The 17,336-nt window shown below is 37.9% G+C and overlaps 1 protein-coding gene across 2 annotated transcripts in view; it reads right to left on the bottom strand.

Annotated features, from left to right (window-relative positions):
• Positions 1-5,412: 5,412 nt before the first annotated feature.
• The window catches only part of Iqcm (IQ motif containing M), a 467,544-nt gene continuing 455,620 nt past the window's right edge, over positions 5,413-17,336 (bottom strand). For both annotated transcript variants that reach the window (XM_059264269.1, XM_059264270.1), the window contains one exon: positions 5,413-5,744. In XM_059264269.1, coding sequence (XP_059120252.1) covers positions 5,641-5,744 — 104 coding nt within the window. In that variant the 3' untranslated portion in view covers positions 5,413-5,640. The remainder of the gene's footprint in view (positions 5,745-17,336) is intronic.

The following is a 17,336-nucleotide window of genomic DNA, read 5'->3' as shown; positions in this document are numbered from 1 at the left end:
TATAAGGCAATCTGTTTTCCTTATAATCATATTTCATTTGTTATAAAATCCCAATACATGTTCATTTGTCATCTAACTCTTCAAGAGATTTAACTTCCAGACTAACCACTGTATTATCATTGAAATTGTATACAATTTACAATCTTTTAGCCTTTAACACAAATGTTGTCAAAATGCAGAGAAATTCAACTGATAGACCTCTTCCTATTGTATCCTTTCATTTTTTGTGGATTATGAACAACTGTCAGATTTTCATAGTTTCAAATGCTTATCAATCATCTATAAAAAATAATTACTTTTCTGATACCTTCACCTTCTCCTTTGCAGAGACTTACTTACAGGAATACTACTCAGAACATCAAACAAGCTTTCAAATAAGACAAAACTGCAAGCAAGAGGAAAATGGAACTAGAACTATGAGAAAGTGTGATGTATCAGGACATCTCACAGCTGACATTCATACCTACATACACGTCAAGAACATTGTTTGAAAAACGCAACTTAACTTGTAGATTTTTTGTGTGTTAATAGGTAGAGCCTTCGCTGACTAGAGTTACTTAGTAAACATGGAGAGATTAAGTGGGGAGGAAAAGAATAAAGAAGGGTAAAAAAGAAGTAATACAGACCAGGATTCCCAGGTGAAGAAGATAAGGTAATGCTACCTGTGGTTGTTTTAATGAAAATGGCCCCCAGAGGCTCATAGGAAGTGACACTATTAGGAGGTGTGGTGGCCTTGTTGGACTAGGTGTGGCCTTATTGGTGGAAGTGTGTTACTGGGGGTCTGCTTTGAGGTTTCAAATGCTCAAGCCATGCCCAGTGTTGCTCTCTCTCTCTTTCTCTCTCTCTCTCTCCCTCTCTTTCTCTCTCATCTGCCAACCCAGATGCAGAACTCCCAGCTACCTCTCCAGCATCATGTCTGCCTGCATGCCACTGTGTTGTGTTTCCTGCCATGATGATAATGGTCTAAATCTCTGAACTGTAAACCAGCCCCAAACTAAATGTTTTCCTTTATAAGAGCTGACGTGGTCATGGTTTCTCTTCACAGTAATAGAAATTCTAACTAAGACACTACCTCTATTGATACAAAATGTATGTTTGAGTCAAATGTCAGACAAAAAAAATTGTTAAAGTTACAAAATAAATAAAGTACCAGAACAATATCCCAGAATTGCCTCAGAAATACCAGGAATCTCAATCAAAAAGCCACAGCACAACTATCAACCTCAGGATCACTTAGATGTGATGTGTCCATGTGGGTCACAGGAGTTCAAACACCTTCCTCACTTTCTGTCAACACATAGCTAATCTCCATAATAGATTTTAGTCTCAATAGTCTGCGGCTTGTTGATACTATTTTACTATTCTTAAAATGCGTGTTTAACAACGTGGAAATCAAATAAAATGGGCAGAGACTTCTCAGAAAACATTAGAAACAAGTTCTTTTTTATTATTTTTAATTCCAGTATGGTATTTATTTAACTTGAAGTTTAAGGAACTAAGTCATTAAGAGCCAGCAGGCTTGAAAGAATCAGGTTAAAGCCAGAACAAATTTGTTAAAAAATTTTAATGAATCTATTTGAATTTTGATTATTTGAAATTTCTTTTTCTCTGGCTATGGGAAATATTTTAATTTCTTTGTGCTCTTTCCATTAGAATGCCTTTCAATCAATCTGGTTTTGGTTACTTATACAGAAAAGTCTGGAGATATACAATTCCCTTTCCATTGTTCTAGAAATATTAGTTTCCAATATTAGTTTCTAAAATGGAACTGTATAGTTTTATATTTAAAAAGAAAAGTTCTTATCAAAATATAGCTAAAATTGTTTATTTGTAATGATTTTATTGAATAATAAAAATGTAAGAAGTAAAAATACAGACCGAACTTCTTCAATTTTTTCTCTCTCATTTTTCTTTATTAAGAAATTTTCTACTCACTCCACATACTATCCACAGATTCCCCCCTCCTCCCTCCTCCCACCCCCTAGCCTTCTTTCCCAAGCCACCCCGCATCCCCACATCCCCCAAATCGAGATGTCCCCTGGGGTGTCAGCAGAGCCCAGCACACTGAGCAAAGGAAGGTCCAAGCCCCTTCCCACTGCACCAAGGCTGTGTGTGCACGGTGTCATTTCTACAAGTAGCTACCTAAGCAATAAAAAGAAAAGTGACTTGCTGTGGGATGTATGGCAAATGTGTTGCTGATTAATCAATAAAACACTGATTGGCCGTTGGCTAGGCAGGAAGTATAGGCGGGGCAAGAGGGAGAATAAAGCTGGGAAGTGGAAGGCTGAGTCAGAGAGACACTGCCAGCCACCACGATGAGAAACAGCATGTGAAGATGCCGGTAAGCCACGAGCCATGTGGCAAGGTATAAATTAATGGAAATGGATTAATTTAAGCTGTAAGAACAGTTAGCAAGAAGCCTGCCATGGTCATACAGTTTGTAACCAATATAAGTCTCTGTGTTTACTTGGTCGGGTCTGAGTGGCTGTGGGACTGGCAGGTGAGAGAGATTTGCCCTGACTGTGGGCCAAGCAGGAAAACTCTAGCTACAGTGACTTCCTTTAAAATTGATGTTTTCAAGATTTTGGTGATTTGTATAAGAAAATTAAACAAAAAAAAGTTGAATCTAGAAATGACAATTTTTTGGATAATTTTATGATGATATTATAAATAATAATAACAATAATAACTCAAGTGAAACCATTAGTAATATTCCTTGTTCTCTAGGCTAAGGAAGAATGCAGTATCTACATCCTTTGTCTACATTGTTGTTGTTTACATCCAGAATTCTGCACAGTGGGCTTCCTCGAAGCAAAGACAGATGACATCCCTTCCTGCCTTTGAATTCAGATGGAGCCCAATGACCGGTTAATTCTTTCTCCAGTAAAATGCTAGTAGGTGTGATATATTCCAAGTTCCAGTTGAAGTGATTAGGAAACAGGTATATTTTCCCCACATTCTTTCCATTGTTTCAAGCCTGGACACAAAGACTGCAGTAATAGCTTTAAAGAATGACTGTAGGAGAGACAGGCCTGAACCCAGCGAGACTGCTTAGCTCAAAGCTTGTACTAATTCACACTAGATGATGAAATGAGCCTGAAACAGCAGGACGTTTAGGATTTAAAAAAAAAAAATTAGCATGTCTTGAATGATGAATGAACCAATAAAAGGTTGATCTATCTATAAATGTTCTATAATTAGGGAGAACTATAGGTGAAAACACTTTATGGCTATAGTATTACTATGAACAACATAACGTAAGTAGTTACAGAGAATTAAGCATTCTACTTGTATCTGTGCTTTGTAAGTGATGCTGGAAAGAAAAGGAATAATTTTCTTACACTGGAATTGTTTGAGTTGTGAACCATGTTTCAGGTTCACAGAAACTGAATGTTCAACTGTTTTAATAGCTGAATTAATTAATAAAGATATAGTTTTTTTCAGATACTATAAAAATATAAAAACTATAAAAAGTAAGATGTAAACAATTTTAAAAGATGTAAGAAACCAAATCTTGACCTTGCATGTCTGACGCCTGTTCCTTAAAGGGCTCTTGTTTAGTTGGATTAGCTATTTTAAAGATCATATTACTCTAGCCAGAGCAGTGCTTTAGAATTTAGCTGGGTCACAGGGACTTTCTCACCACTCCGTTTTAATTTGCAGTTCTGCTATAATAAAAGCCATAAATATATTGCTACTGTCTAGACGTTTTATCTGAAACAAGTGTCCTTTGTAGTCTCAAAGGACTTTTCCATTTTATTTCCAGTAAATCAAAGTATGTGAAGAGCTTCAGTTCTTATTAAGACGTACCCTTCACAGTCCAGTGACTGCCAACTGTGGCAAGCCATTGACAGTTCATTTGCATATAAGTGATGACTTCCATCAGGTAGTTGGCTCCAAAACACAATGGACATTTAGAGCAGATCCAATATTTCTTTTTCTTTGATGAGCACTAAGTGCCAATTTTTATATAGAATCTGACTATTGAAAAGTGAAGGCTTCTTTTCCTGACCTTATACTGTCTTCCACAGTTCTGGAGAGACATATTGTCAGGGGACTTAATGTAGGCCTACACTTCTGAAAAACATTCAGAAGCCCTACTTTAGTTTGCTGAAAACCAATGATAGTCAAAAGTAGGAGACAGAGACGATAGAAATCATTTTTTAAAAGTATTTTTATTTTCTACCCCCAATACTATATTCATAATTAAATTTTGTTTTATTTTTGTAAAGTACCTTTAATGTGATTTTATATGAATTACCTCCTATACATATTGCCATTTATTTACTACAGAGATTATGTAACGCTTATTAGAAGATCTTGTTTTTCGGGCCCATAAGAACCTTTAATGATCACTGCATTGTCTTTCTCCTAATGTTTTAGAATAGCAGCCAATGTGTTATCTGTGAACCCCATAGCCAGAAGCAGTCTGATGGGCTCTGGCCATACTGAGATTTAAGTCACGTTTGCATTTTCCTCTTGTGTTTGATTGTGTGTTCCTGTTTTCAGTACACAAATAATGAATATCTTTCACACGAAAGTGAACTTCATTACAACTGTTAGAAGAATATGTAATTTAATTTCATACATAAACTATGCTTTAGCTAGTAACCAGTATTGTCTTCCTTGTCAGATGTAAGAGCTAAAATTTTCTGGTTAGTCTTCCTCATGGCTTAAAGGCTACCTTGGCTCTGGTTTACTGAGACATAGACTTTCATAGTTCATTCCCATGACTTCCATGTGGATTCCTACAGTAAGCTACATTATGAGAGTGAAAAGGATATTACAGAAGTAATATGTCAATGTTACGAAAGTTGAAAACCCCAAATGCCTGCCACCCATGATTACTTACGTCTATGTCTGTGCCGCAGGTGGATTCTGCTTGTCCACAACTATTCCTGCTTTGCTTCTCTAATCCCCTCCATTAAGTTAAGTATAAATCTAAGTAAGGATGGACATATGGATAAAACTAAACTCAAGATTCTTAAGGAACTGATGCTGTGGCCACTGCGCTTTAAATTCTTGCAGCACAAAGGGTAAGGAATATCAGATATATAGCATCTTGGATGTCAGCTCTTCCCTTTAGAATGAGTAATGAGGTCAGGGAAAGACAGCGAGTATGGAAAAACGGTATATGATTTAATGGTATATGATTTAGACACATTTTTCAGAAACAAGTAAAAAAACTTAAGTGATGAGATACATTCTGAAAAATAAACTATTTGAAATGGTTCATTTTAGCAAAATAGTACACTGACAGAATTTTTTAAAGAATAAAAAATGATGAATTAAAAATCTTAACCATCAGAATTGAGGATTTTGAAACTGAGAATTTTAAAGTTTATAACCATTACTAGCAGTGGAGCAGAAACAGATTTCAGTCCAATGAAAGCAGTAAGTGACACTATACAGTTTCATTATGATTAGTAGATGTTTAATTAAGAAGACAAAGAGTACTCATCTAAACACACTTATAAATAATGGACTAACTTGTCAATGTCCCATTTTGCATATGCAAAGATGTTTGTCTTTTATCCTTGTTGATAGCAAATCATTCTGTGGTCATTACTAATATGCACTTCTGAGGAGATCAATTCAACCATTTAAAGGAGTACTGTGTTGAAAACTTTATTCCACTTCTCATGATTTATAAAATTGTCTCATTTTCCTTTCTCTTATGGAGTTAGCCACCAACTTGCCAGCAGTCTGGATATTAGCTCTCTTGAGTATCGGATGTCCACTCACTACAATACAAAATATATGACTACATTAATAAATATTCAATCAATTAACACAATGGAAATACATGATGGTTTTCAAAATCCTAGTATATTACAGAAAATGAATTTTGGTTGTGCTAAAGCATGCCAAAAAATTGAACTGGACATCTTTCCTTCATTTTTATCGTGTCCCACCTTTTATATCTTGCCAACTGACTTGTTGGCCAAAGTCACTGTTCGACCAAAGAGCTGAGAGAAGGGGCTGGAGAGGTGAGTCAGTGGTTAAGAGCACTGCTGCTCTTCCAGAGGACCTAAGTTCATTTCCCAGCACCCAAGTCAGGTGACTCACAGTGGCTGGTAACTCCAGCTCCTGGGGATCCACTGCCCTCTTCTGGCCTTTCTAGGGGCCCTCACATAGTGGCATACAGTCACACAAAAATACATAAATATAAATAAGAATAAATCTTTTAAAAAATGTGTTGAAAGAAATTATGTCAGGAACTGAGTTTCATTGATATATAGAATACTTGAAATAAATTAGATGTAACATTTGCTCAATCACAAGAACAAAGATGTTAAAACTGATAGTATAATATTAATTCAAATATTTAATCATTGTAAGTCACTACTGTATACAGTGCCCATATCTAGTTCATGTTTATCTGTAAGGTGACATTCTGAAATAAAGATGAAAGTCATATATTTACTGGTCACCATTATACATAGCAATAATCCACAGATAGACTTACGCAGCCTTGTTATTCAGGTACTATAGTTATTGTTTAAAAAAAAACTTCATAAATCCATTAGTTTTGAGGACACTCTGTTGCATACAGGCTATGAACAACTTGACATGTGTTTATGTACAGCTCCACTGACATTAGACAAAAGTTCAGGACTCAGACAAGCAAAATGAAATTAAACAATGACAGCAAAGGATCTGAACAGGTGTCACTCCAAAAAAAGACAAGTGGAGCACACATATGTGGGAAGATGGTCAGTGTCACTGACCACCAGAGATGAGAAGCAAAGCTCTGAGACCATTGCTCCTACACATAGATGCAGCTAGGAACAAAAAGTCTAAAAAGGCTAAAAGAGAAAAATCTTGGTGAGGATGTGGATAGGGGACAATTTGAATACTCATGGCAGGAATATGGATTGCTGTAGCCATTTTGCAAAACAGAACAGTAATTCCTAAGGATATTAAAAACAAAGCTGTCCTATGATGCAGCAATCCCTCTTCTGTGCAAATAACCAATGAATGATTGAACTGACCATGTTATACAGATATCTCCAGTTTCATTTTCACTGCAGCACTATTCACAATGGCTCAGATATGAACATAGGTGTCCAACTAGCAGACGGATGAACAATCTATACAACGGAATGTTAAACCTTTGACAAAGAGATCCTGATATTTGTCACACCATGCTACAAGAAATACAGAAACCAGAGGACATTGAACTACATGAAATGATCTTAGTTATATGTGGAATTTTTTTAAGTTCAAATATAAATAGAAATGAGTCTGGACACAAGGAGTGTGGGCATGGGCAATAGGCGGGTATAGCTCCCTGGTTACAAACAGGAGAAATGAACAATGAAGAACTGTGAGGAGATAATGTGCAGCACGAGAGCAGTAATTAATAAAATTGCACTGCATTTGGGATTCCTGCCAAATGAGTAGATTTTAGCTGTTCTGTCAAAAACAAAAAGTAAGTGAAAAATGAGCATGTCTATGAGGTGACGGGTATATTAATTTGCTCTGCCATAGTTACTGTTTTACTATCTACATGTATCCCACAACACTATGCTGTATGTGCCTTAAATATGCATAATAAAATTTATTCTAGAAATAAACAAGTTAGACTACCTTAGAAGAATTTATAATAGTCAATTTTAGTGATCACTCCCACTGTGGTCATAGAAAAACAGCTACACTCACCAGGGTCCTAATTTAATACAGTGAACATGAGTTGAACATGTATTTTAGATGTGATCTCAATATAAAATGTTTCCTCTTCTGAATATTTTAACAATATGCAATGCCAAACATGTATCTCATCATTTGAATATAGGACATTGTACTTTTCCCTTGATATTTCTATAAATAAAATGATGACTATGGAATCTATTAATTAAAAAGAAGATACAATTCACGCTTAGCAAGTATTCAAAATACAGTTTAAGTATTATTTTCTGTAGTATGATATTACAAGCTTTCAAAAGAAATTTCACTGACAGTTAATGTGCTGTTCATAAACATTTAAATTAAATGAAGCACCACTTCCCTGTATAAATACACATGACATAGTTTTAATCTTGAAAGTAAATATTCTTGACCTTCATTTGTGTCATATGGCAGAAGAGATTCACAAAATAATCTTTCTGATTAAAAACAGTCAAATTCTGAATAAAATATTAAGTGAATTTTAACTCCCTTGCTAAGTTGGCAGATGGGAAAGAGTACATCAAAGCCAGGGTGAAATCAGTAACATCAGTAGGAGTCTGCGGGGTAAGGCCAGGTTTTAGCCCATGTTTTTCTGGTAAGCCCTGGGTATCTGAATTACTGTATGTGAGGGGAACGTGGACAGGAGGGCACAGTTTCCCACCTATGGGACCACCCCAGAGGGTCACCTCAGAAGAGCATATCATCTGAAATGAAAAAGGGAGGAGAAGGAATGGGATAGGGAAGCTGAGCAAAATGGAGGAAGAAAGAAAAACTTCAAGACCAGGTGGCAACGGAGAACACTTCGTTTCCTACGTTCTGAGCAGACAAGACCCTATCTCTACAGCTAACCCCTGGCTTGACGTCCCAGTCCAGGTCACTTGTGTGGCCCTCAAATACCCCAAATTTAAAATCTGTTTGCTTGAAGAAGAAATGAAGAAATCAGTTTCAACCAAGCTCACTGAAATATGTCATTGAGGCCTATTTCATGAAATCTCAGATTTGTTCCTGGATTTGCAAAGAAGAAAGAGGGTTACATGGCAGTATCTGTAATACAGCACCAGTTTTACAAAGTATTAATATTTTACATAGCAAAGTGTAAAATATTAATACCAAAGTAATTTGTATGATAAGAATTTAGCTTTATATTTTTCTTTGTATGTATATTTTCAACAAAAATATTATTTATATGAAAATAAGAATAATTTTAAGTTTCTAGAGTAGAACATATAAAAAGTCATTCCCATTGTATATAATTAAGAAATAATCAGCAATTAGATTTTCTGTTTATACTTCAATAAGTTAAAGGATGTCAAGTTGTAAAAATATTATAGAATAAATAGTATTGCAGTGTTTATCATTTAAGTTGTGTTTTTAGAAATATATTATGTTTTTTTTTCTCTAGGATTAAAAATTACTCTGCCTTCTGTTTTTCCTAAACCATCTACAAATTAGACATTCACAATTCTATCTTCATCATGCAAATTCCTTGACCCATCCCGGGATACATATTATTCTACAGCATTGAGCACTTCATTTTACTACTTTATAAATCTTTATCAAGTGACTTGGAAAAAAAAACAACCCAGAGCTTGTGTTCCAAAACAACAAAGTGCCAGGAAGTCTCTTTGGGTGGAAAAATATAGTCAGCAAGCGAATAGTGAAGACGGCACTTGGTGTTTGCGGCTCCTATGCACTCTGGATGGTACCTCCATATTTTAGATTGTTTCTTTATGTTCTTATTCATTTTCTTCTCATCCCACACATAGGGAGATCGGGGGCACTACTTTATGATGAGAAGGCTTCAGTGGGAAAATGGAAAGAGGTAAAAAGTTCATTCTCCCACATGATGTCACAGAAGACAAGCACCTCAACAACCTGGATAGGGTGACGGTGGTGTAAAGACAGGAGAGGGGCTTCTTCCTTCACTGGATTGACTTTGCTCCATGTGAATCACTGGAGTGTGGTGGTATTGTGTTCCCCAAAATATTGTGTACCCTAATAAACTTACCTGAGGTCAGAGACAGAACAGCCACTAGATACAAAGGCTAGAAAATAGTGGCACTCACACCTTTAATCCTAGAGGTAGAAATCCCTCTGGATCTCTGTGAGTTTAAGGCCACATTGGAAATGGCCAGGCATGGTGACACACGCCTTTAATCCCAGAAAGTGAGCCTTTAATCTCAGGGAGTGGTGGTAGAAAGCAGAAAGATATATAAGGCGTGAGGACCAGAAACTAGAAGCATTTGGCTGGTTAAGCTTTCAGGCTTCTAGCAGCACAGTTCAGCTGAGAGCCATTCTGATATGAGGACACAGAGGCTTCCAGTCTGAAAAAACAAGACCAGCTGAGAAGTTGGCCAGGTGAGGTTAGCTGTGGCTTGTTCTGTCTCTCTGACCATCCAGCATTTCACCCCAATAACTGGCCCCGGGTTTGATTTTATTAATAAGAACTTTTTAAGATTCCTGCTACACTGGAGCATGACCTTGGCAGGTGAAAGTGGCAACAGAGGCAGCAAAACACCCTCACCAGGGTCCCCAAGCTTCTGCATGATATCCAGGAGACAGGGGTCGGGTAGGTTAGAACAGAGAACTTGGGGTTCTATGTTGCATTCTGGACTGATGCATTCATTAGCATGTGTGAAATGAGATGTCTTGAGAATCCATAAGAATCACTAAGGTTATTGGGACTGCTTCCAAGTAGACCATATACATGCTCCTGCATATATATTTTCATTTGCAGATATGTGTGCACATGTAGTTCTGTGCATATTATTGTGAAATATTAAAAGTTTGTTTCCCATTTCTAACTGCCTGCAGTTCCAGATTCTGCTACTTATAGAATGACAGTGACTTCCTAAAGGATGACTGGATAGAATTCACCTTCTTTATGATGTTTACCAATTTTAACAAAGACAAATTAGATGCAACTAATACATATTTTGATCTTGAGGTTTTAAATTTGCAAAACTGAAAACCATATAGCTACTTAAATGAACCTTAATTCATCTTTGAAATGAGGTGGATAATTCTGTGACATCCATACATGCACTTCCTCCAAGCAGAAAAATTCTAGAACAAAGACAAGTACATCTCAAGAAGGAAGTTTTAAAAGACAAAGGAAAAATAACTTATAAAAGTAAGCTTTCCACTCGGAAGAGCATAGCTTCATTCATGATGAGTGGCATTTGGGGATCTAAGAAGTGAGAGTCTGGAGAACTTAGCACATGAGGCCATATGGTGAGGAAGAGAGTGTGATGACATGAGAACTCTGTCCAACTTAAAGGAAACAAGACTTGAAGAGCAGACTAGTGAAGAACAAAAGAGACACACTACTGAGCGCTGAGAGTGGGCCAGACTCCCTCTCCCCTTCTTCCTTGGCCTGGGGAAAGAAAACGTGAGTTCATGTCATTAGGATGATCTAGGAGTAGGGAAGCTTGGTGGCAGACTTCTTAGAAAAGCCAGATTGTGGGCAGTATCAAGCTGGGCTTCTGCTGTCTTATGGAACAAACTGATCCCCACGTGATAAGAGGAAATCCAATGTGGCTGTGAAATCTCAAGAGGAAGCCAGAGGATTCTGAGAGGACTAGCTGACCAGAATCAACTCAAGTTAGAAAAAACTCAACACAGATGACAGCACTCAACTCCAGGGACCAAGGCAGGCATTGCAACGGTAGGTCACTGAATGGCTTTGAGGCCCCGGTAACACAGATTACACAGAAGAGCCAGAATCTATACCCACTCTTAGTAGATGAGAGGAAATGAGGGAGAAGGCCTCTTATGAAGGACTGTCAACAGAAGGCAGAGTCAGTATTAGTGACAGGAGTGGTATACAAGCATGAAAGCTGATGAGAATCTGAGATAAAGAGGGAAGACCAATCACTAACAAGAAAATATGCTGTGCATTAAAGACCTCTTCACATTAAGAGGAAAAGTCATCCAAAGTGAAAGCAATTCAATAGAAGTCATGGGCCTACTTCATGATTTCATAAACTGCAGAAAAAGCAGGCCCATCTTTAGACTTGGTAAATGCTACATTGGCTGAGTAACCCAAGTCAGCGTCATCATAAGTCACACTGAAAGCAGTTTCTAATACTTTAGCTGCATTACTTAATTACTCCCAGAGTCTACTTTTTCCAATCTCTCATAGTTCATTGTCTTCTGTAATAGCATGGAAAACCTATTGGATGAGAAAATATGTAATATCAAAAGAAGTAAGCCAAAGCAATCAAATAGATCTCCTCAGATGTATTATAAGATGGCTTGATAGGTAGATCATAAAATAAATTTATTCTTTTAATGTCCTTCCATTTTTCTGCACATTTAAGTACTTCTACAATAAAATAGTAAGAAGAAAATATATAAAGAGCTCAAAAATGCTTGAAATATTTCTGTATTTTGTCAATCACAAAATAGAATTTGAGTAAGTGTACAAATGACAACAAGAAAAATTACTGCCATGGAAAATGTTTATGCTGTACCAGGCACTGTGATAGGTGCTGTTGTCAGTTTTCTCCGCATTTCTTTGTAGTCATGTGAGTCCTTATCACAGGAAACAGGCCCCCATCAGTGATGTGCTTCACTGTGCTGTCGGCAAGGCTTCATCCACATATGGATTTCAGAATCCTGCCAGCAATTCATGGAAACTGCAGCACTATTTAAGTTATGCTGCATTACACTCTGTGCCTTCTGTTGCGCCTGCATCATATCTTCAAGTCATCAGTAATTCACTCCATTGTCGTACTACACTAACTCTTAGACCAATGTCTTACAGTGAAATGACTTGTGGTGATGTATTGTGTACCCTAATAAACTTGCCTGAGGATCAAAGGACAGAGCCAGCCACTAGATTAGACACAGAGGTCAAGCAGTGGTGGCACACACCTTTAATTCCAGCACTTGAGATCTCATGCCTTTGCTTGGGAAGCAAACACATCTTTAATCCCAGGAATAATATAGCAGGGCAGAGAAAGGTATATAAGGCATGAGAAAACAGGAACTCACTCTCCTTAGGTCGAGGATTTCGAGGAGGTAAGAACTAGTGGCTGACTGTTCTGCTTCTCTGATCTTTCAGCTTTCACTCTGATATCTGGCTCTGGATTTTTTATTAAAAGACCATCTAAGATTTGAACATCAATGACTCTTCAATAAATAGTTTAATGATGCTTCTCTTTCCTCTCTCTAACTACTCTCATGTGCTTCCTCACTCTCCCTCAAATTCATGGCCTCTTTTAATGATTATTATTGTTGCATAAATATATATGAATAAATAAATAAACACAACACATTGATGTGTGATTAGTGATACTTATGTGTACATGACTTCAGGGCTGATCACTTAGCATTGGATAACCAGATGGGGGGCTCATCCGTGACTTATTTACTTTTTTTGAGCAGTAAGTTATCTGTACTTCTTTTTCTAGGGGTGAGGCACTGTAAAATTGTCCCTTCCCTGTTAGCATACCTATCAGTGCTGTCACTGTTCAAATCCTGTTTAGACAGCTATATTCTTACTAAGGGGGTACCTTTACAACTTACATGAAAGATAACAATTTACAAAAATATCATATAAGACAATATTTGTTTTTTTGTGTCCACATTTTAAGTCTGAACCAGGCTGAGGAAGGTGGTTCACAACTGAAATCGCAGCACTGGGAGGCTGAGGCAGAAAGATCACCATTAACTTGAGGCTGAACTAGAGTGCATAGTAAGTTCTAGGCTAGCATGAAGCCCTATGTTAGACCTCCTCTCTTTGACTCCAGCCCACCTCAAGTCTATAAACTAGAATGCTAATGCTGGTTACCTTGGGAGGGAGGACTATGCATGAATGTGGAGTTTGCTTTCTGTTTTTGTACAATTTTATATATTCACAAATGAACTATCTTTAAAATAAAAATGCTAATCTATTTTTAATTTAAAGTAGGAATTAAAGAAATGACATAGAATGAGTAATTTCCATTCTTCAAGAAGATTTCTTGGAACTTCCCTAAGCCAACCAGTACAGCTCTTTTCAATTACTTTGTTGCATATAAATATTCTGTAATATGGATGGAACATATTTCCCTCTTATACATTAATATTTACCTTGCCCCCCACAGGGTGTTCCAGCAGGAAATAATGCTGAAATGGTCACGTTTGCTTTTCATGTCATAGATTTGCATGATCAAGTTAAGAGTCAAAAATATGTGTACATATTTAATATTAAACATTTTTGCTGACTGGCTTTCTAAAGTTGTGAGATCTGTGGAGTCTTACAGCCATGTGGACAGGACTTTACTCATATCCTGATAATGGCAGATATGGTTTTCTTTCTTTTATTTTAACTTGACTGCTCTGGAAACTCTTATCTCATTATGTTTCCCCTCAGCTAGGGGTTGAGAACACCTCAGCACAAATGTGAAAGCACCTGCACTTATGTTTTGTGAATGTTTTCTCTACATCTTTGACCTATTTTGTGATTACAATATCCAACTATTTTCTACTCTACCTCATTCATTGCATTAAACTCCTGCCTTTAAAAATGAAATTCTCGATCTTGCCCCGGACTTCCCTTCTGAAGCACAGCCCCACCGGGAAGGATCCCCTTCTCCAAGACCCCTGGCAGACCCTGCAGTCTCCACGCCCTGCCCCCACGCCCATCTGCCTGAGCCCCAAGCCTCTTCCTGAGACTTAGAGGCCGGGCCCCCAGCTCCCCTCTTGCCCCGGACTTCCCTTCTGAAGCACAGGTGAGTGCCCTAGCTTGCTCCCGACCCTATCCCTGGGCACCAGCCACTCCGGGGAAGACCTGCCCAACTTGGCCCCAGGTTCTGGTCACAGGGCAGGTTCCTTCTAGCCCCACCGGGAAGGATCCCCTTCTCCAAGACCCCTGGCAGACCCTGCAGTCTCCACGCCCTGCCCCCACGCCCATCCGCCCGAGCCCCAAGCCTCTTCTTGAGACTTAGAGGCTGGCCCCCAGCTCCCATCTTGCCCCGGATTTCCCATCTGGAGGAGAGAGAGAGAGAGAGAGAGAGAGAGAGAGAGAGAGAGAGAAGAGCACCCATCCTCCCCCGGACTTCCCTTCTGAACAAGAGCTCCCATCCTGCCCTGGACTTCCAATTTGGACAAGAGAGCTCCTATCTGGACAAGAGAGAGAGACTTCCTGAATCTGTCAGCTCTGTCTGAACCAAGTGTGCGGATAAGGCCAAGAACGAACCACAAGGAGATAGGCAGACGTCAAGGCAGAAACACATACAACAAAATGAATAGCAATACACCATCACCAGGCCCTAGCCCTCCTCCAACACCTAGACCTGAACATCAGAAATTGGAAGAAGCAGAAGAAAATAGCCTTATGAATGTCATCATGAAGAAGCTAGAGGCTCGTGTAGAGGAAAAGACAAAAAAATGTGAAGAACGCTGTAAACAACTAGAGGAAAGGGCAAACAAATTAGAAGAAATCAAAAAGTCCTGGAAGAGAACAATAAAATACTGAAAGAAAATCAAGAAAAATCAATGAAACAAATGAAGGAAACAGTCCAAGACCTGAAAAGGGAAATAGAAAAAATGAAGAAGACACAAACAAAGGGAATGCTGGAAATAGAAAATCTGAGAAAACGATTGGGAACTTCAGATGCAAGTATAATCAACAGAATGCAAGAGATGGAAGAGAGGATCTCTAGCGTTGAAGATACAATAGAAGAAATAGATTCATCAGTCAAAGAAAACACTAAAGTCAACAAAGTCATGAACCAAAATGTCCAAGAAATTTGGGACACCATGAAAAGACCAAACCTACAAATAATAGGGGTAGAAGAAGGAGAAGAATACCAACTCAAGGGCACAGAAAATATATTCAACAAGATCATAGAAGAAAACTTTCCCAACTTAAAGAAGGAAATGCCTATGAAGATACAGGAAGCCTATAGAACACCAAACAGACTAGACCCCCCAAAAAAGTCCCCTCACCACATAATAATTAAACAATTAAATGTACAGAATAAAGAAAGAATATTAAGAGCAGCAAAGGAAAAAGGCCAAGTGACATATAAAGGCAAACCTATCAGAATAACACCCGATTTCTCAATGGAGACTTTGAAAGCCAGAAGGTCCTGGACAGATGTAATGCAGACATTAAGAGACCATGGATATCAGCCTAGACTAATATACCCAGCAAAACTTTCAATCATCATAGACGAAGTGAACAAGACATTCCATGACAAAGCCAGATTTAAACAATATTTATCCACAAGCCCAGCCCTACAGAAAGCACTAGAAGGAAAATTCCAACCTAAGGAAGTCAGATACAACCTCAAAAACACAGGCAATAGATAAAGCCACAGCAGTAGACCCCAACGAAGAAAAGTACACACACATCACCACCAAAAAATGACAGGAATGAACAATCACTGGACATTAATATCCCTCAATATCAATGGACTTAATTCACCTATAAAAAGACATAGGCTTACAGAATGGATACGAAAGCAGGACCCATCTTTCTGCTGCATACAAGAAACACATCTCAAATTCAAAGATAGACACTACCCAAAAATAAAAGGCTGGGAAAAGACTTTCCAATCAAACGGTCTTAAGAAACAAGCGGGTGTAGCCATCCTGATATCCAGCAAAATAGACTTCAAACTAAAATCAATCAAAAGAGATCAAGAAGGGCATTACATACTCATCACAGGAAAGATCCACCAAGATGAAGTCTCAATTCTGAACATTTATGCCCCAAACACAAGGGCACCCACATATGTAAAAGAAACATTATTAAAGCTTAAATCACATATAAAACCCCACACATTAATAGTGGGAGACCTCAACACCCCACTTTCACCACTGGACAGATCCCCCAAATCGAAACTTAACAGAGAAATAAAGGACTTAATTGATGTCATGACTCAAATGGACTTAATCGACATCTACAGAACATTCCATCCTAACAAAAAAGAATATACCTTCTTTTCAGCACCCCATGGAACCTTCTCTAAAATCGACCACATACTTGGTCACAAAACAAATCTAAACAGATACAAAACAATTGGAATAACCTCCTGTGTTCTATCAGACCATCATGGTCTAAAGTTGGATTTCAACAACAACAAAAACTACAGAAAACCTACAATCTCATGGAAACTGAACAATACCCAACTGAATCACCAATGGGTTATGGAAGAAATAAAGAAAGAAATTAAAGACTTCCTAGAGATCAACGAAAATGAAGACACCACATATCCAAACCTATGGGACACTATGAAAGCAGTACTAAGAGGGAAATTCATAGCACTAAACGCCCACATAAATAAGCTGGAGAAATCTCACACTAGTGACTTAACAGCACACCTGAAAGTTCTAGAACAGGAAGAAGCAAAGTCTCCCAGGAAAAATAGATGCCAGGAAATTATCAAAGTGAGAGCTGAAATCAATAAAATAGAAACAAAAAGAACAATACAAAAAATTAATGAAACAAAGAGTTGGTTCTTTGAGAAAATCAACAAGATAGATAAGCCCTTATCCAAACTAACCAAAAGACAGAGAGAGAGCATCCAAATCAACAAAATCAGAAATGAAAAGGGGGACATAACAACAGACATTGAGGAAATCCAGAGAATCATCAGGTCATACTTCAAAAACCTCTATTCCACAAAACTGGAAAACCTAAAAGAAATGGATAATTTTCTGGATAGGTA

Source organism: Peromyscus eremicus, chromosome 5 (genome assembly GCF_949786415.1).
Source record: "Peromyscus eremicus chromosome 5, PerEre_H2_v1, whole genome shotgun sequence".
NCBI classification, from domain to species: domain Eukaryota; kingdom Metazoa; phylum Chordata; class Mammalia; order Rodentia; family Cricetidae; genus Peromyscus; species Peromyscus eremicus.
This window is presented reverse-complemented; position numbering and strand designations above follow the sequence as displayed.